We start from the raw sequence: 23976 nt of genomic DNA on the forward strand, positions 1-23976 counted from the left end.
TGGCCCCGATATTACAGGCGATTGAAGGGCTGAAAGAGGAACAAAAGACCCAGGAGCAGGAGCTTCGGGTCGTGAAGGCGAAAGCAGCAGAGAATGAAAACGATATACAGGGCCTGGTGGTGAAGTCGGAGATACAGGAGGCACACCAGAAACGATCTGTGGAGAGGTTGGAGGCACTGGAAAATAACGCAAGGAGGAACAACTTGAGGATTCTTGGCCTTCCTGAAGGTGTGGAGGGGGCGGACGTCGGGGCATATGTGAGCACGATGCTGCACTCGTTAATGGGAGTGGAGGCCCCGACGGGTCCGTTGGAGGTGGAGGGAGCATACCGAGTTATGGTGCGAGGATCGAGAGCAGGAGAAGCTCCCAGAGCCATAGTGGTGAGATTTCTCAGTTTTAAGGATAGAGAAATGGTCCTTAGATGGGCGAAGAAAACTCGGTGTAGTAAATGGGAGAACGCGGTGATCCGCGTCTATCAAGATTGGAGTGCGGAGGTGGCGAGAAGGAGGGCGAGCTTTAATCGGGCCAAAGCGGTACTTCACAAAAAAAAGATAAAGTTTGGAATGCTGCAACCGGCAAGACTGTGGGTCACATATCAAGGGAGGCACCACTACTTTGAGACGGCGGATGAAGCGTGGACTTTTATTGTAGAAGAAAAATTGGAATGATTGGACTACGAAAATGAACGTTTGGACAAAGTGGTGGGACGAGTGGGGGGGGGGGGGGGCGAAGAGGGATTGTATGATTAATCCTGCGGTATGGTAACTTTTCTTTCTCCCACAGGTGGTGATGGGGGGAGGTGGGGAGGGAGAGGAGATGGGGCGTTGGCCATGGGAGGCGGGGCCGAGGGAGAGGCGCGGGCTTGGTTCCCGCGCTATGATAATTATGGCGGGAATAGAGAAGCAGGAAGGAGGGGGCGCCGCACGGGGCGAGCCGTGATCACGGGGGGAAGCCGAGGTCAGCCAGAGTTTGCTGACTTCTGGGAGCAACATGGGGGGAGTAATTACGCTAGCGGGGGGTCTAGCAGGGGGGGGGGGGGAGGGGGGGGGAATTACTGGGTTGCTGCTGCTGGGGAAAGGGGGGAGTGGGTACGGGAAAGGATGGGCGGGGGGGCACCGTCTGGGAGAAATACAGCTGCGTGGGAACTGGGCGAGAAGCTGGAAAAAGATGATGGCTAACCGGCAAGGGGGGGGGGGGGGGGGGTGGGGGTGGGAAGCCCCCCAACTCGGCTGATCACGTGGAACGTGAGGGGGCTTAACGGGCCGATAAAGAGGGCACGAGTACTCGCACACCTTAAGAAACTTAAAGCAGATGTGGTCATGTTACAGGAAACGCACCTGAAACTGATAGATCAGGTTAGGTTGCGCAAAGGATGGGTAGGGCAGGTGTTCCATTCGGGGCTGGATGCGAAAAACAGGGGGGTGGCTATATTAGTGGGGAAGCGGGTAATGTTCGAGGCAAAGACTATAGTGGCGGATAACGGGGGCAGATACGTGATGGTGAGTGGCAAATTACAGGGAGAGATGGTGGTGTTGGTAAACGTGTATGCCCCGAATTGGGACGATGCCAATTTTATGAGGCGAATGCTAGGACGCATCCCAGACCTAGAGACCGGAAAGCTGATAATGGGGGGAGACTTTAACACGGTGTTGGAACCAAGGCTGGATAGGTCGAAGTCCAGGACTGGTAGGAGGCCGGCAGCAGCCAAGGTGCTTAAGGATTTTATGGAGCAGATGGGAGGGGTGGACCCGTGGAGATTCAGTAGACCTAGGAGTAAGGAGTTCTCGTTTTTCTCCTATGTCCATAAAGTCTATTCACGCATAGACTTTTTTGTGTTGGGTAGGGCATTGATCCCGAGGGTGAGGGGAACGGAATATACGGCTATAGCCATTTCGGATCATGCCCCACACTGGGTAGACTTGGAGATAGGGGAGGAAACAAGAGGGCGTCCACCCTGGAGAATGGACATGGGACTAATGGCGGATGAGGGGGTGTGCTTAAGGGTGAGGGGATGCATTGAAAAGTACTTGGAACTCAATGACAATGGGGAGGTTCAGGTGGGAGTGGTCTGGGAGGCGTTGAAGGCGGTGGTTAGGGGGGAGCTGATATCAATAAGGACACATAAAGGGAAGCAGGAGAGTAAGGAACGGGAGCGGTTGTTGCAAGAACTTTTGAGGGTGGACAGACAGTATGCGGAAGCACCGGAGGAGGGACTGTATAGGGAAAGGCAAAGGCTGCATGTGGAATTTGACTTGCTGACCACAGGCACTGCAGAGGCACAATGGAGGAAGGCGCAGGGTGTACAGTATGAATATGGAGAGAAGGCGAGCAGATTGCTGGCACACCAATTGAGGAAAAGGGGAGCAGCGAGGGAAATAGGGGGGGTGAGAGACGAAGATGGAGAGATGAGCGGGGAGCGGAGAGAGTGAATGAAGTGTTTAAGACATTTTATAAAAAATTGTATGAAGCTCAACCCCCGGATGGGAGGGAGAGAATGATGGAGTTTTTGGATCAGCTGGAAATTCCCAAGGTGGAAGAGCAGGAAAGGATGGGATTGGGAGCACAGATCACGGTAGAAGAAGTGGTGAAAGGAATTAGGAACATGCAGACGGGAAAGGCCCCGGGACCGGACGGATTCCCAGTTGAATTTTACAGAAAATATTTGGACTTGCTCGCCCCGCTACTGACGAGGACCTTTAACGAGGCAAAGGAAAGGGGACAACTGCCCCCGACTATGTCAGAAGCAACGATATCGCTTCTTTTAAAGAAGGAAAAGGATCCGCTACAATGCGGGTCCTACAGACCAATCTCCCTCCTCAATGTAGATGCCAAGGTCTTGGCCAAGGTAATGGCAATGAGAATAGAGGAATGTGTCCCGGGGGTGGTTCATGAGGACCAAACTGGGTTTGTGAAGGGGAGACAGCTGAACACGAACATACGGAGGTTGTTAGGGGTAATGATGATGGCCCCACCAGAGGGTGAAACGGAGATAGTAGTGGCGATGGATGCCGAGAAAGCATTTGATAGAGTGGAGTGGGATTATCTGTGGGAGGTGTTGAGGAGATTTGGGTTCGGAGAGGGGTATGTTAGATGGGTGCAGCTGTTGTATAGGGCCCCAGTGGCGAGTGTGGTCACGAATGGACGGGGATCGGCATATTTTCGGCTCCATAGAGGGACAAGGCAGGGATGTCCTCTGTCCCCATTACTGTTTGCACTGGCGATTGAGCCCCTGGCGATAGCGCTGAGAGGTTCCAAGGGATGGAGGGGAATACTTAGGGGAGGAGAAGAACACCGGGTATCTTTATATGCGGATGATCTGCTACTATATGTGGCGGATCCAGCGGAGGGGATGCCAGAAATAATGCGGATACTTGGGGAGTTTAGGGATTTTTCAGGGTATAAATTGAACATGGGGAAGAGTGAGCTGTTTGTGGTGCATCCAGGGGAGCAGAGTAGAGAAATAGAAGACCTACCGTTGAGGAAGGTAACAAGAGACTTTTGTTACCTGGGGATCCAGATAGCTAAGAATTGGGGCACATTGCACAGGCTAAATTTGACGCGGTTGGTGGAGCAGATGGAGGAAGATTTCAAGAGATGGGATATGGTAGCATTGTCAATGGCAGGGAGGGTGCAGGCGGTTAAGATGGTGGTCTTCCCGAGATTCCTCTTTGTGTTTCAGTGTCTCCCGGTGGTGATCACGAAGGCTTTTTTCAAAAGGATAGAAAAGAGTATCATGGGTTTTGTTTGGGCCGGGAAGACTCCGAGAGTGAGGAAGGGATTCTTACAGCGTAGTAGGGATAGGGGGGGGCTGGCACTACCGAGCCTAAGTGAGTATTATTGGGCCGCTAATATTTCAATGGTGAGTAAGTGGATGGGAGAGGAGGAAGGAGCGGCGTGGAAGAGATTAGAGAGGGCGTCCTGTAGGGGGACCAGCCTGCAGGCTATGGTGACAGCCCCATTGCCGTTCTCACCAAGGAACTATACCACGAGTCCGGTGGTGGTAGCTACACTGAAGATTTGGGGACAGTGGAGACGACATAGGGGAAAGACCGGAGCACTGGGGGGGTCCCCGATAAGAAACAACCATAGGTTTGCCCCGGGGGGAATGGATGGGGGATATGGAATGTGGCAAAGAGCAGGTATAACGCAATTGAAAGATCTATTTGTGGATGGGAAGTTTGCGAGTCTGGGAGCGCTGACCGAGAAATATGGGTTGCCCCAAGGGAATGCATTCAGGTACATGCAATTGAGGGCTTTTGCGAGGCAACAGGTGAGGGAATTCCCGCAGCTCCCGACACAAGAGGTGCAGGACAGAGTCATCTCAAAGAAATGGGTGGGGGACGGTAAGGTGTCGGATATATATAGGGAAATGAGAGACGAAGGGGAGACTATGATGGACGAACTAAAAGGGAAATGGGAAGAAGAGCTAGGGGAGGAGATTGAGGAGGGGATGTGGGCAGATGCCCTAAACAGGGTAAACTCGTCGTCCTCGTGCGCCAGGCTAAGCCTGATTCAGTTTAAGGTATTACACAGGGCACATATGACTGGAACACGGCTCAGTAAATTTTTTGGGGTGGAGGATAGGTGTGCGAGGTGCTCGAGAAGCCCAGCGAATCATACCCATATGTTTTGGTCATGCCCGGCACTACAGGGGTTTTGGATGGGGGTGACAAAGGTGCTTTCGAAAGTAGTAGGAGTCCGGGTCGAACCAAGCTGGGGGTTGGCTATATTTGGGGTTGCACAAGAGCCGGGAGTGCAGGAGGCGAAAGAGGCCGATGTTTTGGCCTTTGCGTCCCTAGTAGCCCGGCGCAGAATATTGCTAATGTGGAAAGAAGCCAAGCCCCCGGGGGTGGAGACCTGGATAAATGATATGGCGGGGTTCATAAAGTTAGAGCGGATTAAGTTCGTCCTAAGGGGGTCGGCTCAAGGGTTTACTAGGCGGTGGCAACCGTTCGTCGAATATCTTGCGGAAAGATAGATAGGGGAGAACAAAGAAGGCAGCAGCAGCGGCCCAGGACTTGGGGGGGGGGGGGGGGGGGGGGTGGCCTGAGACAAGGCAGTTGCCAATTAGGGCTAGTTTTTATTTTTTGTTATTTAATATTTATTTATTTGTTGTTGTTTTTGTTTAAATTTAAAAAGGTCATTATTATCTGTATTGTTACAATGTTGTGTAAAGGATGCACAATGTACTATGTTGGTTGACCAAAAATTTTCAATAAAATATTATTTAAAAAAAAAATCATGTGCAGATTTTGATTAATTGAGATATTTTGTTACAGAAGGTTTTTCTGCAAGGAGACGGCACCGCGGTTAGCACTGCTGCCTTACAGCATCAGGGTCCTAGGTTCAATTCTGACCGTGGGTAATTGTGTGGAGTTTGCACGGTCTCCCTGTGTCTGCATGGATTTCCTCCCACAGTCCAAAGATGTGCAGGTTGGGTGGGCCTCGGTAGAGTGCTCTTTTGAAGGGTCGGTGCAGACCTGATGGGCAGAATGGCCTCCTTCTGCATTGCAGTAATTCCATGATTCGATGTTGGAGCAGTACTGATACAAGCAAAGTGTGAAACTAATGCAGAAGTTAAATAGGGGGAAAAAAAAACTTACATTGATGAAAATCTGACCATGTTGTCAGATTACACCCTGCCCTATGTGCTTCACACCAATTAACACTCCATGCACTTCAAAAATTTAAATTCAGTAATTAATTGCGCAGAACAAAGTCCCAATACGGAGGTTAATTTGATCTGCGTTTTGGGTGGTGTAGGCCAGAATGAGCAATTCCTGCTCTTGTCCCAATACTTCCACTGGTGTTTTGGTGTTCACTTGACCTACAGACAGACACTTGATTTAACTTTTGATTCAAAAGACAGCAGACTCAACTTTGCTGTGCTGCCTAAATAACTGCCTGAAGCATCAGCCTGTACTGTGATCAAGTACTGGAATGAAACTTGAACCCAGAAACATATCATTTAAAAACGTGCCACTATCCAAACTAAGCTGGCTTTAATCCCTGATCAGTCTCTGGATGATGCCCCGGGCAGCCGTGGCTCAGTTGGTAGTACTCTTGCCTTGGGAGTCAGAAGATTCTGGGCTCAAATCCCATTCCAGGTCTTGAGCACAAACTTGAGGCTGGCCCTCCAGTAAAGTGTTAGAAAGCCATCATTCAGATGTGGTGCCCTCACGGATGGATGCAAAAGGTCCCATGACACAGGTGGAGTCACAGGTGGACAGGGTGGTGAAGAAGGCATTCGGCATGCTTGGTTTCATTGGTCAGAACATTGAATACAGGAGCTGGGACATCTTGTTGAAGTTGTACAAATTATTAGTAGGCCCACACTTGGAATACTGTGCACAGTATTGGTCACCCTATTATCAAAAGGATATTAATAAACTAGAAAGGGCGCAGAAAAGATTTACTAGGATGCTACCAGGACTCGATGGTTTGAGTTATAATGAGAGGCTGGATATACTGGGACATTTTCTCTGGTGCGTAGGAGGCTTAGGGGTGATCTTATAGAAGTCTATAAAATAATGAGGGGGAAAGATAAGGTAGATATAGTTAACATCTTTTCCCAAAGGTCGGGGAATCTAAAACTAGAGGGCATAGTTTAAGGTGAGAGGGGAGAGAGAAAAAAGTGTCCAGAGGCGCAATTGTTTCACACAGTGGGTGGTAAGTATCTGGAACAAGCTGCCAGAGTCAGTAGTAGAGGTGGGTACAATTTTGTCTTTTAAAAAGCAATTAGACAGTTATATGGGTAAGATGGGTAGAGGGGAATAGGAGCCAAATGTGAGCAATTAGTGGTAAAAACTGGGCGGCACGGGCAAGTTGGGCCGAAGGGCCCGTTTCCATGCTGTAAACCTCTATGACTGTTTAAAAGAACAGGGAAGTTATCCCATAATATTTATCCTTCATTCAACATCTCAAAAACAGTTTTGTGATCTTCATGTTTACTGTCTGTGGGAGCTTGCTAGATGCAATTGGAGGATGCATTTTCTACATTACAACTGTGACCATATGTCATTGGTTGTAAAGCAGTCGGAGTCATTCAATGGTGGTGAAAAGTGCAATATAATGCAAGTCTTTTATTTACCAACTCTCACATGGCAGTGAGAAATTTTACTGAAGCAATTTGTTGTTGCATTACTAAAGTGCTTCAAGATTCACAGCCTTTTTCAGCTGTCCATTAAATTGAATTTTGATTAAAGAAACCATAGCTTCAAGTGTCAAAGTGCAATTTTGTGTCATGGTTTTGCTCATTCTTTAAATGGGGATCAGCTCCCACATAAAAATTAAATGAACAGGTTGCTCAAACAGGAGAAAAGCAAAAGACACTTTTAAACCATGTCCCTTTTTCTCAACTCGTGCTGCAATTTGGACTGCCGTCATTAATAAAGATGTCAATAATAGAAGGGATTCAGGCATTCTTACACTGCAAGTCAAATATGACATGACCACCATTTGCTAAGGCCAGCAGCCCATTATACCTGCAAATAAAAAAAAGTCTTCCCATCAATTAACCGTTGTGCGCCTCAGCAAGTTTGCCACCATCGCATTTGTGCTCTGGTTTTGGTTGACAGCTTTTTTGTGTAGAAGGCTCATGAGCAAGATGACAAGCATTTTGTTGGATCTTCTGTTTACTTGGAAGTAACAATTAGTCACTATGGCAAAAGTGACCTGTTGGCACATGGAGCCATTTTTTGCTTTGTTAAAACTAAGTTGAGTACATGCTAAAAGGGCTCACACATTTAATACACTTGTTTTACTAACTTTTGAAGGACTAGTGAGAATGAAGGACTGCACTGGTCCAGAATATGTTGTCTGAATAACGATGAGACCACTGATGCTGTCATTGATGTGCAAATGTTACAGCAACATCAGGTGAAGAACAGATGCGTGGTTAAATGCAGATAGCCAAAAGTTGCTGCCCAAGTAGCACTGTTCTGCCATCAGCTTCTCAAAAACAGTATCTCACTGTCAGCTTCACGATTTAAATGCACTGAATGGCATAAGCTGCTATATTTGAATGGCAGATACAAACGAAACTCACCACAGAAAGTTAAGTCTTGTAATTTCTTTGCCACAGAAAAAAAGTAGAAACCTTAATGTTTAAGAGCAAGTCTAACTAATGGCAAATGGTGTTAGATACTCTGCTATAGCAAATTATGGCTTATTGCTTAGTTGGTTGATTATGTCTTTTTGCCACCGTAAACATTTAACTTATCACAAACTTGACAAATGCACTATTTTAGTCTGAGTAATGTGTTGTTTCTGATTTGGGTGACACAGCGGACATGCAATGCATTTCGAAATGCCTTTTCAATGGAATCCAGGGCATAATGTTGCCCTCTGTATACCACCAGATAAATTTCAAGCATACGGTCCAGATTTGTAACAACCGTGGGCTTGCTCATGGAAGTCAATTTTTTGCATTGAATAGAAGTAGAGATAATGTGAAGAAATTGGAATTATAATGGTTAGGTGAAAGGGATATGATTCATTTTGGATGTCACAACTAACCAGACAAACCGTCAAACAGTACCTGACCACAGAAAAGACACTCACTGCATTGAGTGAAATCAAGGAAAGCATGAAATTGAAGTAGTCACTGTTGAAAACATCTCTGTTTTTCATGAATTTCAGGTTCTCATCTCGTACCATCTATTAGATACAAAAGAACAGATAAAACGGTTGTAGTTGTGTACACCATCTGAAGTAATTGTCGCTTTTTACTGTTACCAACAAACAACTACCACTTTTGTTTAACATTACGGAGAGCCTAGATAATTAGTTAGCCCTTGCTGCAAGTAACAATTAGTTATCACACTTTATAGGGTGTATTATTTCCCAGATTTACCTTTCAGGGAAATTTCTTCTCAACTTCCGCCCCTGATCCCTTTACTTGTGATTAGAAACTGGCCACGTGGAAACTAAAAGCGCAATGCATTGTTAAACATCTGAACTTTTAATGATCCATAACTTCCTCTGATTCACACTCAACAAAGGAATTAACGTTCAAAGAATGCATGTTGACACTCAAATTTCTTTTTAGAATCTAATTTTGGAAAGTAAGTTCATGTGGAGCATAAGCAGCAGTGTGGACCACAGTTGAGTCGAGTGGTCCCTTGTTATAAATGATTCTTTACGTTTGTGACATCAATATTCCATTAAGGGGGAAGGACAAAGCAAATAAAATATTCCAAAATTATGAAACATCTGAAAAATAAATCACTAAAACAGCACAGCAGATATGAAATAAAATCAGTATTTTCTTGGAGGAAAATCATAGTAGGTGAAACCCCCAGTTGATGAGTTACAAATTAATACACCAACATTAGGGTCTGCCTTTATTTAATAAAACAACTTATTGACTAAATAAGCATATTTTATATAATTTTGTCTGTTAAATGCACTGTAACAAGTTTGATATCTATCTATGGCACATTCTCAATCACGTTTTGCTTATTTCTGATATGATCAGTTAAAAATGTGCACAACCACTTAACTTTGGTGTGTAAACCAAATTAAAAGCAGCAAGATAGCTAGTCTAGTGAGTACCTGTTTTGACCAATTTTGCAACTTGAATGGTTCTATAAGCATTTTGTCCAAAATCTAATTTTCTCATCATCCACCACTGCCTCAATGGCACTGAGTGGTGTGAAGGAGACTTCTAACACTCCATATCTTGGAATACAAACAAACAGTGTTTAACTTTAAAACATATTCCTTGTTGCTTAAAAAAGGGTATGATGATGGATTAAAAGCTTAAGTCAGGCCGGGTATTTTTCAAAGGACAGCTAGAAGAAGCTCAACAGTCTGGAAGACTGGCTACAGCAAGCTTCATGCGGGCAAATACTTAAGAACACATTAGGAAGTCGCAGGTGCTAATTGGGTTAAAACCTCCCAAATTTCTGATTGCCAGGCAAGCATCACATTTAATTGTCAAAGTTTGGCTGTATACTTAATTTTGATGCAAGAAAAATGTAGCCTTCTGCTTCAGTGTATCTGTTGGATGTCTTTTCTAGAATGATTTTATAGCCCCGCCAAAGTAGAAAATTGTGCTTGCCAGCATCGAACCTAGGTCAGTTTGCAATTGCAGCATCTTGCACAATGGAGCACCTTTCTAGGTATTGAACAAATATAGGTGGCGTATTTATTACTTTATGTATGAAGTGGAATAGCGAAACATACGCTTTATGTTGCTCATATACCAATTCTATTTAAATTAACACGGATTTACTATCCGAGTCTTGGTCAGATCAAGCATATATTTACACCACTTCATAAAGATAGGAAGACTCAAGTGGCAGTGGAATATATATTCTAGTAGCTACACCCGAACTACACATAAAAAAAATATTTCACTGATAGCAATGTGCTTTGGAACATCCTGACCCCGTGAAAGGTTCTGTATAAACCTTCTTTGATTTATGGGCTTATCTACTGCTTACCTAGATCCCTTTGTGTTATGACTTTCACTTCAGTTAAATATTGGCTGTTTCTTACCTGGTAAATTCTGGCTGGTAATTTTTCCACAAAGAGTCCCTTCTTTTCCCCCTTCTTTACTAGCTTTGTCAACAGGGAAAGGCGGTCGTTGTTCGGCCTATGAGGACGAGGTGATGACTGAGGTGAAACCTCAGGTGAAGAAGGAGCGGACCTACCCCAAAGCAACAAAATAAATTTTTCAGATATACAACAAACGGTGAGATGCAGGGTTAAATTCCAACAGCAGTCTCAATTTGGCATTGAGTGTATGATTCTTTTGTTAAACTGAAGAAAACAGGCTATAAACAAAAATAATATTCTGGTGTGCACTGAGACTGTTCTCCTCCTACTTGGGATACACAGCATACAAAAAGTCATTCAGGAAAGTGAAACCCACTGAAAAAGCACTCATTGAAAAATTGACAAAGACACTAAAAGAAGCAAAATACCAAAGATGCTGAAGGTCTGAAATAAAAAAAGGTTTGGAACAACTCAGCAGGCCTGGCAGCTTCGGTGGGAAAGAAAATAATAGTTAACATTTCAGGTCAATAACCTTTCGACAGAACACATCAGGACTAATGAATGGCCATAGATGTGAAACATTATAATTCTCTGCCCGAGAACGCTGCCTGACCTACTGAGTGTGTACAGCATTTTCTGATTTTGTTCTACAAAGGCAGCCTTGACTTATGACTCAGCTCCCTTATCCAACTGATGATGAAAATGCTGCTCACTATTAAAGAGTGAAGAAGCATCAGGGAATGATGACAAACAGAATTCATTCTATTTTGCAGAGGGACTGAGTTTGATGCATGAAGGTTGGCCACTTGGATGTGTTACTAGCGCCCCTTCAGGATACAGCACAAATGAAATATAAAAGGTAGTTAGGTTCAGGAATTGTATCAATAGGGTTATTGACATGATTTGTGGAGTGTTCAGTGAGATTCTACTTACAACGATAGATCCTCTGCTTCCTGCCGAACAACACTAACTCGGCTTTTCTTTGGTAAAACTGGAGAGTTTTGGTCTAGCATTCGTTGGTAAAACAACATGTAGGCATTCCAGTATCGACGACGGACTTCAGGATAGGGGTTTGCTTAAAAAGGAAGACATTTGAATTGCAACCTTGATAAAATAACTTTATTCCATTAATTAAAATGTGTATGATGGCTCATTTTAAAGAGTGCTATTTAAAAAATTTCACTGAAAAAAATGAAAACCTTTTTTAAAAAGTAAAAAACTCGGAATGTAAAAAATTAGCATCCACAGCAAGTTATCATTGAGCTTTAGTGATTTTTATTATTTCTCTGATCGTTAATTCAGTTTTGATATCTGGGTGTTAATGTCAAAGCTGGAACTTATTGCACATGCCTAGTTTCCTGGAGGTGAAGTGCCTTTTTAAAAACACTGCAGCCAAAACAGTGAAGTTGTTTTCATAGTGTTCCAGAATTTTCACCCAGCAGAGAGGCTCTGGGTGACTTAGGCTATTGAGGATCAAGGAGAGGATGAATCAGCTGAAGCCAGCTGAGCTGGAATGAAAGTTAAACACTTCTGCAGCAATATCCTGGGACTGAAACGACTGGGATCCAGCAATTACAACCGTGACTCAAGAGACTGAAGTGTATTCTCTCTGATCTCCAATAGCATCAGTTTGTCTCAGGAAACTTGGTGTCACACTTGGCCAAATGCTTCCTTGATATTTGATCTTATCCTGGCAATCCTTGATCCTGTTCCTGGTTTACTTAACTGGATATTCTTTTCTATTTTTAGGTTAGATTCACAGGGGGATAGGAAGTGTGGGAACTGAAACTCGTACTTCTGAATCATAAAAGCAATTATTGCTGATGAACAGGTGGGAAATTGGATTTTCTATGTTTTAAAACATTTTTCCAATTAAGGGGCAATTTAATATGGCCAATTCACCTACCCTGCACATCTTTGGGTTGTGGGGGTGAGACCCACGCAAACGCGGGGAGAATGTGCAAACTCCACACGTACAGTGACCCGGGGCTGGGATCGAACCCAGGTCCTCAGAGCCGTGAGGCAGCACTGATAAGCACTGTGCTACCGTGCCGCCCTGGATTCCATTAGTTAGTGTATTTTCCCCGCTTCCAGCTTCTCTTCTAAATCGCTGGCTTTTAAAGCAGACCAAGGCAGGCCAGCAGCACGGTTCAATTCCAGTACCAATCTCCCCGAACAGGCGCCGGAATGTGGCAACTGGGGGCTTTTCACAGTAACTTCATTTGAAGCCTACTTGTGACAATAAGCGATTTTCATTTTCATTTCACTAAGGATTTGACAAAATAGATTTGCTTCCATGTTTTGCACTACTCTTATTATGCCTCTCAATAATAGACAGGAAAATCAATAGGGATTTTCGTGTTTTTTCCTACCATGTCTTCCTAACCACCCCATTAGCCAAAGCCTCTGTTCAGCAGAACTGCTGGTTTAAAGGAGAGACACAAACTCCTGAAGACATTGCGAGTTCCAAACTGACTTACATTGATCATACACTTTAGGTCTGTACTCGCCACCAAAACATTCAAACTCCAACGTCTCATCATTTAGATCAAACTCTTCCACCACTGTGTCATTGAACTTGTACCATTTCCCTTTGCCTGTAGCCCTGCATAATCAAAGAGTGGAAAGTAAGCCCAGAACCAAACCAAACTTGGTATGCAGCAAGTTACTCATTAGCTCTGACCAGTTGAGAGAGTGCAAAATTCATTCCTTATGTTTAGATTTTCTAAATAACAGTTCACTGCAATCAGAAAATGTTCACGTTCTTAAACCATTACATATCCTTCACTTGCCTCCTGTCCTTGATGAATGAGTAATAGTGTCCAGCATGTGCCTGGCCACTATGAACAATCACTCCAACCAGCTCATAGTTTTCAGTTGGTGCGCCTTTCTTTCGAGGAGAGCCTCCACCCATGTGATCGCCTGCTTTGCCATTTTCACCATGTTCGGAAGAATGCTCTTGTCGTGCCATTCCGGACACCGTATATGGCTCCATGTTTAAAAGCCAAGGAAACTAGTACGATAAAGGGGAAACAAATGGAGATGAATTGTCGAGCAGTCCTGAATTCATGTAAACTATAAATATTGCTACAATAAACCAATTAGCAATAAACACATCAGTGGACAAATGCATTAACTCATGAGCAATTAAATTTACAATTCCATTGTCTCTGAATAGAACCATCAGTCACAAACTATTCTGTGATGCCGTAAACCCTTCGAGATTCTGTTAATTGATCTTCATCTGTTTCTTTAATTTTGTGGACTGAAGATGCAGAAACTATTTTCTAAATTCAGAATGAGTTGAGGGCAGTAAACGGAAGGATTAAAATTAAATTTAAAGGGCGACTGTGGTACAGTAGTAGTGTGTCATGTGAGAGTACCTTCAAGAAATGGGTGTTTACTACTGCAGTGATGTCAGAGAGTGGATGGAGCTGGGCTGCCTGTCAGCTTTTTACTTTCGTTTTAGGCTGTTTGCTGCAGGATGTGTTTTAGTTTTGTTTTCAGTGTTGGAGCTGAAGCCAGACAGAGCAGGTGTACTGTAGATCTCTCTGCCATGAAAAGACTATCTCTTGATCATTTGGTGAATTCAGAATTATAAATGTTCTCAGCAGTGAATGTAAACCTAATGTGCTTCTGTTACAAGGCGTTTCTTCTGTCTTCTGGATGTTGTTTGGGAAGTTATTAAGCATTACTTAGTGTTGTATTCTTTGGAGGTTGTATTTGAATTAATGGTTGCTAAGATGTTCACTGTATGTTTTAAAAAGGTTAACTTGAGTTCATAGAACATTGTTTTGCTTTAAAAAATACTTTTCCATTTCTGCTGTACCACACCTGTAGAGTGGGCCGTGTGCTCCCCATACCTCAATCTATTCAAAGTTGTGGGTCAGGTGAACTCCATGATACACTTTGGGGTTCTCTAAACCCTAGGCCATAACAAGTGTAATTGAAGTAATAATCCGGAGGCCCAGACTAATCCTCTGGGTACATGGGTCCAAATCCCACCATGTCAGCTGGTAGAGTTTCAATTCAATAAATAAATCTACAATATGGTGCAATGAAGCCATCATCTATTGTCATAAAAAAACATTTGTTTCACGAATGCCCTTCAGGCAAGGAAATCTGCCTTGTTTACCTGGTGTGACTTACATGTGTCTCCAGGCCCACAGCAATGTGGTTAACTCTTAAATGCCGTCTGAAATGGCCTACCAAGCCACTCAATCCAAGGGCAATTAGGGATGGGGAATAAACATTCTTTTCACATCCATGAAAGAACAAAGAGAAAGAAAACACACCGAAATGGATCTATTACATTCAGCAGGCATGGAAGAACCAGCTACTTGCACACCTAGACACGGAATAAAGAAAGCCTTCTGTTTTGGGGCTTTACATTACTTATTCTACACTGATTCAGTGAACCTATGAGAAATGATAACTGTTTTTTAACATTTTATCTGCATAAAGAGTTAGCGCTATATACAGGCTACACATTTACCCTTATTTGTTCATCGTACTTGATAGAACGCCCACTTTCCCAGTCGAACCCGAATCTCATTAAGTGGATGACTAACACGCTGGGTAGAGACTTGATGCACATTCGTTTCACTGTTGTCCTCTTAAAAAGAAAAAAAAACACAAAATGAACATAGTTTATAGAAACAGCACTCACATATCTGGGGGGGATAAAATGCACACGGTGTTGTCTCCATTATTAAACCTATCTGCTGATAGTTGTCATTAAAGGAAAATAGAAAGGTGGCCATGAACAGAGCAAGATTCAGTTCCATAATTCAACAAATCTTATATCTTTGCACAATTTTTACCATACAATAGCTTGCATTTATATGGCACCTTTAACATAGAAAACACCCCAACACCCCAAGATACATCAAACTAAAAAAAGACACACTGGGAGAGGTGACAAAAAACTTGATTAAAGGAGCAGGGTCTCAAAAGGAGGGGAGAAAAGGAAAGATTTAGGAAGGAAATTCAGGGTATGAAGTCTAGCCAGCTAAAGGATAGCTATTAATAATGAGGTGAGGGAGGGAATAATACACAAGAGTCTATGATTAAAAGAAAGAGAGATTTAGGGTTAGTTGTATGGCTGGATGAGATTACAGAGAGGGAAGCGCGAGACCATGAAGGAATTCATATAAAGAGATTTAATTTTAAAACAGAAGGCTAGGTCGGGAAACTGGCACCAATGTAGGTGACAAAGGACATGATGGCAGGTTGTTGTGGATATATGGGCAACATTTTAGATAAGCTGAGGACAGAGAACACAAAACTCCCCATGAGCGTCAAAGTCATAGAATTCAGTGAAGGAGGCCACTCAGCCCATCGAGTCTGCACCGACCTTTGGAAACAGCACCCTACTTAAGCCCATAGCTCCCCCTATCCCCGTCAAGTCAAGTCTGTAGGTGGCACGCGTGTGTTTCTGCGGCAAATGGCCTGAGAAAGCTTAGTTGGATGAAAGCAGGTGGTCTTTGCGGTGGAGAGGAGATTGGGTTGAGAACTCATTTAAACTGCAATCATATGTCACGAAAATAAAAAGAAACCAGGTTTGTGTTACATGTGGTTTAATGTCTGAATCCACGAGAGATAAAATAGTCTGAAAATGACAACAAAAAAGGTCCCCTTCTGCGAGCCTCAATAGGGTTGTAGATAGCGGCCTTGAATCTTTCTTCGATGGATTTCAGATATACTTTTGCATTAATACCACAACTGCTTTCCAAAAAGCATCGTATGGAAAATAAATACATTTTTCTTGAAACTCATTATAGAGAATGCTTGACATCCCCTATGCCACAAAACATCTTGCATGATGTAGCCCTAAGGCAATGATACACATTGAGCAACATAATGGCAAAATATTTCTCCAATGAATGTCAAAAATTCATTATAAATACAAAGAATGTTATCAAGGAATTGTAGTAGAGCAATCCAATCTTTCCTTTCATGTTTAAATCATATCAGGTGGAAACAGTATAATCAATCTTTGACTCAATCCCAAATGTACGAACAGAAAATGGGTATAATTGGGACAGAGGATCCCAATATTTATTTGCATGATCAGGGTGAAGGGCGAGCAGGGCACAGTGTATTTTGGACTCTATATTGTTTGTGGAGGATGAGAGACTAACAAGGTGTCACTAGTCAAATTGAAGGTAGAGATTACAACAGCATACATACTGTATGATATGACATTATCACTAGACAATCTGAAGAAAGGTTACATCTAAACACTAACCATCCTCATCTTTATCTGTATACTGACCAAGTTAATTAAAAAAATCTGATCAAGCATTTGTTTCCTCTTGTCTACCCTTTTTGTCTGGTCTGTTGATACCACTGCCACCAAAACGGTCTATTTCCATCTGAAACACTAATGCCTCCACCTCCAATACATGCTTTGGTCACCTCTAGAGTTGATTTGACCACTGACCTAGTTGCTCATCCAGCCTCCATAAAGGACAACTAGTCTAAAATACATCCATCTGCATCCTGGCCCACACTAAGCCTTTCTTGCTCTTCATCATGTTCTTACAAAACAGCATTGGGGTCCTACACCCCAACTTGAACCTATCCCTTTTTTTCCCCAAACCCTTGCAAGGGGAGTGGTCCGAGGTGGGGTGCACTCTGTGGGTCGGTGCAGATTTGATGGGTCGAATGGCTTCCCTCTGCACAGTAGCGATTCTATGGCACCTAAAGTTCAGATGTGGCTCTCACCACATTAGGATTCAAACATTGTTGCTGACTTTCTCACATTCGGTTCTTCTGATGGTCAGCAAACAGGTTTTGGGTAAGGTCAACAGACATAGATTCACAGAATTCCTACAGTGCAGAAGGATCCCATTAGGCCCATCGAGTCTGCACCACCCCTCAGAAAGAGCACTCCACCCAGGCCCTACTCCCCTGCCCCATCCCAGTAACCACACCCAACCTGCACATCTTTGGACACTAGGGGCAATTTAGCATGGCCAATCCACTTTAAACTGCAGATCGTTGGACTGTGGGAGGAAACTGGAGCAGCCGGAGGGGACCCATGCAGAGAGAGGAACACGGAGAGGAAGTGCGGACATAGGGAGAACGTACACATTGACAAGGCTGGAATTGATCCCAGGCACGAGGCAACAATGCTAACCACTGTGCCACCTCTCCAGAGACAGGGTGGGTGGCACTGCAGCCTCAGCAGTGAGACATGGTCTCTGGACAACAGCATCAAGAACACATCAAGTTAATTTGTTTCAAAGTCATTCAAATTCTGATCAACGCGAACTGCTGCATTCATTATAAAAACACTGTTGACTTGCAGTAAACGTACTTTTTCTTTACACTTCTCACAATAATACGCATTGCCTCCTTCAAGCACCTCCCCTCTCACAAACTGATCCAGTGAGATCTCCAAGCTTTGGCAGGATGTCACTCCAAGGTTCAATGCCATGAATGCTTCCTCACGCTCATATCTACAGGAAAAAATTGATTAGACACTCTAATTTCTGCGGAGAACATCTACACATATTCAGCTAGCATTTGTTAGCTCTGAAGATAATAAATGTTGAGCATTTATCTTATTCCATTAGTTCAAAGTACAGTAAAACCCAAAATAAAATTTGACAATATATCTTTGGCACACAAATGAAAGTTGTGACCCACTGGAGGAATGACTGAGCAATTAAGAGTACTTAGCAATTCCTTTAACTGAAGTTGCAGAACAATGATTTGATAAGTTGGACAACCTCCAAGTGCATTAGGTTGGCAGAAGAAAAGGATAACTCTGGGAATGAACAAAACATTGAAGGTGGAAGGCTCAACTGCACGTCAGAAACCATGCCAAATATTGACCGTTGCAAGTGTTTTGGGTAATTTTATTATGTCAATTAAATTACATAAATAGAAGCCTTGGAATATAATACCTTTTAGCCACAGTGGCTGTGACTTTATGCAGGCCAAAGGAATTTTCCTACTTCTGTCCTGCAAAGGCCTCACACTCCAACTAGTGAGAAAGATTTTGGAATACAGAAAAGTAACTTGAAAAATTCTGGGCTTTACACGGAGGTTGGTAGCGGCCAAGGTTCCTGAATGTGCAGTGAGCAGGTTGTCCCAAGACAGCAGTTAAAAATGTCTGCTGATGGAGCATTCCTCCACCTTCTCCATAACGGACAATAATGATCTGGAACTCGTTGACCACAAGAGCGGTGGAAGCAAAGACAATAAATGATTTCAAAGGCAAATCGGATGGGCACTTCATTGAAATAAGCCTGCAAAACTTTGTGGATAGAGCACTGAATGGCACTGACTGGATTGGTGCACAGATTATTTTTTTTTACAAGTTCGGGGGAGTTTTGTTTGATAAAAGTTTACAGGAAAAAATGCAGAACTTTGGACAGATGGAGACTCCATACTTTCCGACACCCGAAGGCTTCACCTTCATCCAACAGGTTCCAATGGAGGAACGTGTACGAGGGCCAAAGGGTCCCAAAACCATTTCCTCCATTTTTGTCAGCAGCAAACAAGGTAAGAGAAAATGGTGGCCGCGAAGGTCAGCCGGCGCGGGTCGCGAAGGTCGGCCGGCGCGGGCCGCAAAGGTCGGCCGGCGCGGGCCGCGAAGGTCGGCCGGCGCGGGCCGCGAAGGTCGGCCGGCGCGGGCCGCGAAGGTCGGCCGGCGCGGGCCGCGAAGGTCGGCCGGCGCGGGCCGCGAAGGTCGGCCGGCGCGGGTCGCGAAGGTCGGCCGGCGCGGGTCGCGAAGGTCGGCCGGCGCGGGTCGCGAAGGTCGGCCGGCGCGGGTCGCGAAGGTCGGCCGGCGCGGGTCGCGAAGGTCGACCGGCGCGGGTCGCGAAGGTCGGCCGGCGCGGGTCGCGAAGGGCGGCCGGCGCGGGTCGCGAAGGGCGGCCGGCGCGGGTCGCGAAGGGCGGCCGGCGCGGGTCGCGAAGGGCGGCCGGCGCGGGTCGCGAAGGGCGGCCGGCGCGGGTCGCGAAGGGCGGCCGGGTTGGGAAAAATGGGTCCCCGGAAAAAGTTTGAAGAACACTGGTCTAGGAGGATGTCTTTTTTAAAAATTACAATAATTTCCTCCTCTGCAATCCCCAAAACATTGCAATGGTTAAGTTGCAGCATTCTTCGCTAAATAAAATCAATAATACATTAAACAGTAAGGTTTTTAAAAAAATACATTGTTGTCAACCTACATGAGGAAAAAGCTACTCACCTGTGAGGACAATCTTTGCAGATCTTCTGATCAGAGAAGATGCCCTGGAAAGTGTTCTTGAAAAACTGTTCACGTCCAAGTTTCTGTCACGACACCAAAGTATTGTGAATAGTATCATGAAAATATAGGATGATTCTGTATATGTCCAAGTGTTGTCATGTGTACCTACCTTAAGGTGCTCATCCAACTGGTCGATCAGACTGGTAAAAAACTCATATGCATCTTGCTGCTCACGTACATACAGCTCCTTATTCCACAGCTTGAAAATCTGAGGACAGAATAAGTAGGTATGCAAAGAATTATACATTTGCTAAAATATTGTGTTGCTCGTTTTAGCCTTAGTTTACTTATTCTTATTCTGTCACCTTTGCTCATGAGTCGCCAGGTATCTTTCTGATACCGCCACGTGGTTCAAGTCCAAGTAATGATTAATAATGCAACACACCGCTTAGTAAGAGTTAAATCAACGCTCATTTATTATATACAGCAATTAATACTTATACAATAATCCTACTCCTAGACTACTACCTACCACTAAAAGGCCAATACTTAACTTTTGGAAAAGGCCCACCAGGTCAGGGAAACAAATGGTCTTTCGAATTGGTTCTGAGCCTGCGGGATTCAAAAGCTGGTACAAGTCGATAGTCAGGAGTGCCCATCTGGTAGTGATCGCTGGAGTAAAACCTACGGTTTCTTGTAGAAGGGTCTCGAAGGTTGCGAGCAGGAAAAGAAGGGTTGAGTTGAACTTGGCCCCTGTTCTAATAGTCCCCAGGGGCTTCCCGCCTCTCGGGGTGGACCTTGTACCTGGTTGCAAGTGATTGGACTTGGTCCCAATCACTTGGTTCGATATGCTCCAATACTGGAGCGATTCCTTGATCGGGGGGTGGTCGTTTACCTTTCTTTGTGTTAGCCCCTGCTGGCGCCGAAATGTCTGGGTCGGCTTTGAGTTAGTTACTAATTTGTAGCATATTGTTCCCGGGATTGCTACTTAATATGCAGATGGCTGGGTTGTTGTTATGTTAATGGCTGCAGGTATCGGTCTGGACTGACTTCCCCAGAGGCGAATACACTGTTTTACCTGCAGCTGTCCGTTTGAGTCCAGTTGGCTGATTTTCCCATCAGCCTCTTCCGTTCGCCATTTTAGATCGGGATTTGACCATTCTAATTGGGAGTCAGCCATTTTACATGGCTACATTCCCTCCTTGTGATCCTAACGCGAAGCGTGAAGGATCACATCAATTTGTTACTTTCCGTTCCCTGACCGGGGGTCACATTTCCTACATGGCCTCTGCTCTGACCATAGTTAAAACATTTTGTGCAAAGCTAACAATTCTAAGGGCGCTATGTCAGACAGGAACATGCATTACAAAATAACAAACTTGGAACCTCTAATTTATCCTTAATATACTACCCTCGCTAAACATTCCATTATTCTATCTTCCCTAATCATACAACAAAAAAAATCACAACATTTCATATACTCTTTCCTGGCTTGGCTGGCAGTCAAGCTCAGGATCATACAATTTTTTTTGTTCATGAAAAGTTTTGTACATCTCTTTATTTACAACAATAAACGCAAGTGAATGCACTTTATTATTTTATTATAGATCGCGGATGTCGGGGGTCTGGTCGTAACCGAATATAGGGGATCTGATCCTATATACCGGGGTTCGAGCGCGGTACGCCCTCCTTCTCCATTTACGTAGGCGCATAGTCTGCACTACAGAGCAGAGTATCGCCAACGCTAACAGTGCTTCGATCACGTAGGACAGGGAGTACCAGGTTATGAACCTGGCACACCAGGAAGTGGTAGTGTCGCTGGTGACTGGGCTCTGGGTACTGCGGGGCAGTGAAACATTAACGGCTGGGAGGTTTGAAGTCATGGGGTTTGCGTTCACGCGCAACCAAATGTCCAAGATAAAAATGTTGATCACGATGAAGGAAGTCCTCATGGGCTGTCCTCTTTCCTTTTCTTTCTTTGAGTGCTCTTTATTTTCTCCGATCCTGGAGCTTCTAGAGTTCTGTAAAACAAGCATAGTATCTGTAACTATCTTTGTTTAATATCCGGTATGCTAGTGTGACAGTCCTTTGGTGCCAATTATTTCCTTATAATTGGTCACTATGTGTGACTCCCTCATTTTTTTTTTCAAAAACAAAGTTTAGGACACGGCACACTTCCCAATGACGGACCAGTGCTGATTTACCATCCAAATGTTCCAGGATGTAAATAGCAGATGGCGGGCAACCTAAAGGTTCCCTAAACAAACAAAAACTTTTTGAAATGAAAAATGCCAAATGAGGTGCGCATGGGCTGCGACGGGTAAGATTTGGATGGAGTCCCCGGGTAGGACGGCCGGCAATGCCGTATCTCCCCAACCCGAGCGTAGATACCCATGTCTGGAACCTGCTTTAGCCAGTGCGTCGGCTTTTACATTTCCGGGGGGGGAGGAATGATGGTGGCTGCGGACTTTTATGATGCCAAAAGTCCTGTTCTGGGCTTTCCCTAAAATATGGCGGAGTAATGGGGCTGAGGGGAGGAGTTTCCCATCTGCGGAAACAAATCCTCTTGCTTCCCACAGGGGCAGAAATTCTGTAAGGCTGTTACAGACATAGAGGCTGTCCGAGTATATGTCTGCTGGGCTGGGGAAGGAATCTGGGTGTTCTACTATGTATGCAATGGCCGCAAGCTCTGCTGCCTGCGTGCCTAAGTGTCCGGGTAGTTTTAACGCCATTTCCTCGAGGGCGCGTCCCTGCGCGTCCTCGACATAAATCCCGCAACCTGTTATGCGCTTCCCATCTAAGACTGTGGAAGATCCATCCACATAAATCTTAATGGGTTCACACGTGTCCGTGTGCGGGGGGCTCGGAGATGAATTTCCTATCTTTCTGGGGGGTGTTTTTGCTATAAAGGGGCCTGTGTTATGGTGTGGAGAGATGATCTCACATTCATGGGGGGTTCCGGGGTACTGCAAATTGTCCGCTAAGTATGTGTGTGTCTTTGTCCGTTTTACTGTGATGTCCCGTCCCTGCAAGAGAAGGGTCCATCTAGCTGCGCGTATTTGGCTGATGGTACCGTCCTTGAGTCGTCCATCCAGTAAAAGTTGGGTGGGGGTGTGTTCGGTCAGATTGGTGATGGGGTTCAGTCCGGTAATGTATGAAAAGTACTGGACTGCCCAGAAAACTGCGAGCAGGTGCCTCTCACAGGCTGAAAATCCCTGCTCCACAGCATCTAAAAGTCGGGAGGCGTAAGCTACGGGTCTTAACTGGTCGTGCCGTTCCTGCAGGAGCACGGCTGAAAGGGTGCGGTCTGTGGTCGCTACCTCTACCTCGTAAGGGGAAAGCGGGTCTGGAACTTGTAGTGCGGGGGCGGCTATGAGTGCCTGTTTTAACGAGTCCACAGCATCCGTATGCTGTGGAAGCCATTCCCAGTGGGCTCCTTTCTTTAGGAGGTCTGAGAGGGGCGCTGCCTTGGTGGCGAAACCGTCAATGTGGTTTCAGCAGTAGCCAACCAGTCCTAAAAACGACCGGAGGGCTGAAACGTTCTGGAGGAGGGACAATTTAGCGATCAAGTCAATTCTTTTATGCTCGATCTCGCGTTTACCATGCGTGATAATTGTTCCCAAATATACCACTTTTTCTTCCAAAATCTGGGCCTTTTTGGGGTTGACTTTACAACCAATGGAATGTAACAATTCCAGGAGTTCGGACAGAAGCTCAATGTGCTCTTCCTTAGTGTCTGTCTGCAGTAAATGATCATCTACGTACTGTACCAGACATTCGGGGCAAGAAAATTTCGCTAGTCCATTTGCCAGCTGTCGGTGGAAAATGGAGGGGGAGTGTGGAATCCTTGTGGAAGGCATGTCCACGTGTACTGCTGCGCTTTAAAGGTGAAGGCAAATTTGTACTGGCACGCCTTTGCCAATGGAATGGACCAGAATCCATTACTGATGTCCAAAACCGTGAAGTAGCGGGAATTGAGTCCCTGCTTGAGCATGGTCTCGGGACTTGTTGCTACGGTGGGGGCTGCTACGGGGGTGACTTTATTGAGTTCCCGATAATCAATGGTCAGGCGCCATGATCCGTCGGGCTTTTTTACTGGCCAAATCGGGGCATTATTAGTAGATGCTACTGATCTTAGTATGCCCTGCTCTAATAAGCTCTCTATAACTTTTAGGATTTCTCCCTCTGCTTCTAGGGGGAATCCGTACTGTTTTTGGGGTCTAGGGTCAGGTCCTGTTACTTGTACGGAGCCAGTCATCCGTCCACAG

At 44.9% G+C, this 23976-nt stretch overlaps 1 protein-coding gene across 3 annotated transcripts in view; it reads right to left on the reverse strand.

Annotated features, from left to right (window-relative positions):
- Positions 1 to 23976, reverse strand: part of usp24 (ubiquitin specific peptidase 24) — a 260396-nt gene that overhangs the window by 31737 nt on the left and 204683 nt on the right. For 2 of the 3 annotated variants that reach the window (XM_072510705.1, XM_072510704.1), the window contains exons 44-52: positions 19878 to 19976; positions 19709 to 19791; positions 17828 to 17969; positions 14999 to 15118; positions 13296 to 13516; positions 12984 to 13108; positions 11437 to 11578; positions 10504 to 10654; positions 8563 to 8658 (exon numbers count right to left, since the gene is read on the reverse strand). In XM_072510705.1, coding sequence (XP_072366806.1) covers positions 8563 to 8658; positions 10504 to 10654; positions 11437 to 11578; positions 12984 to 13108; positions 13296 to 13516; positions 14999 to 15118; positions 17828 to 17969; positions 19709 to 19791; positions 19878 to 19976 — 1179 coding nt within the window. Of the gene's footprint in view, positions 1 to 8539; positions 8659 to 10503; positions 10655 to 11436; positions 11579 to 12983; positions 13109 to 13295; positions 13517 to 14998; positions 15119 to 17827; positions 17970 to 19708; positions 19792 to 19877; positions 19977 to 23976 lie in introns of all 3 variants that reach the window. The other variant, XR_011948152.1, reaches the window with a different exon arrangement.

Source organism: Scyliorhinus torazame, chromosome 7, assembly GCF_047496885.1.
Source record: "Scyliorhinus torazame isolate Kashiwa2021f chromosome 7, sScyTor2.1, whole genome shotgun sequence".
Taxonomy (NCBI): Eukaryota; Metazoa; Chordata; class Chondrichthyes; order Carcharhiniformes; family Scyliorhinidae; genus Scyliorhinus; species Scyliorhinus torazame.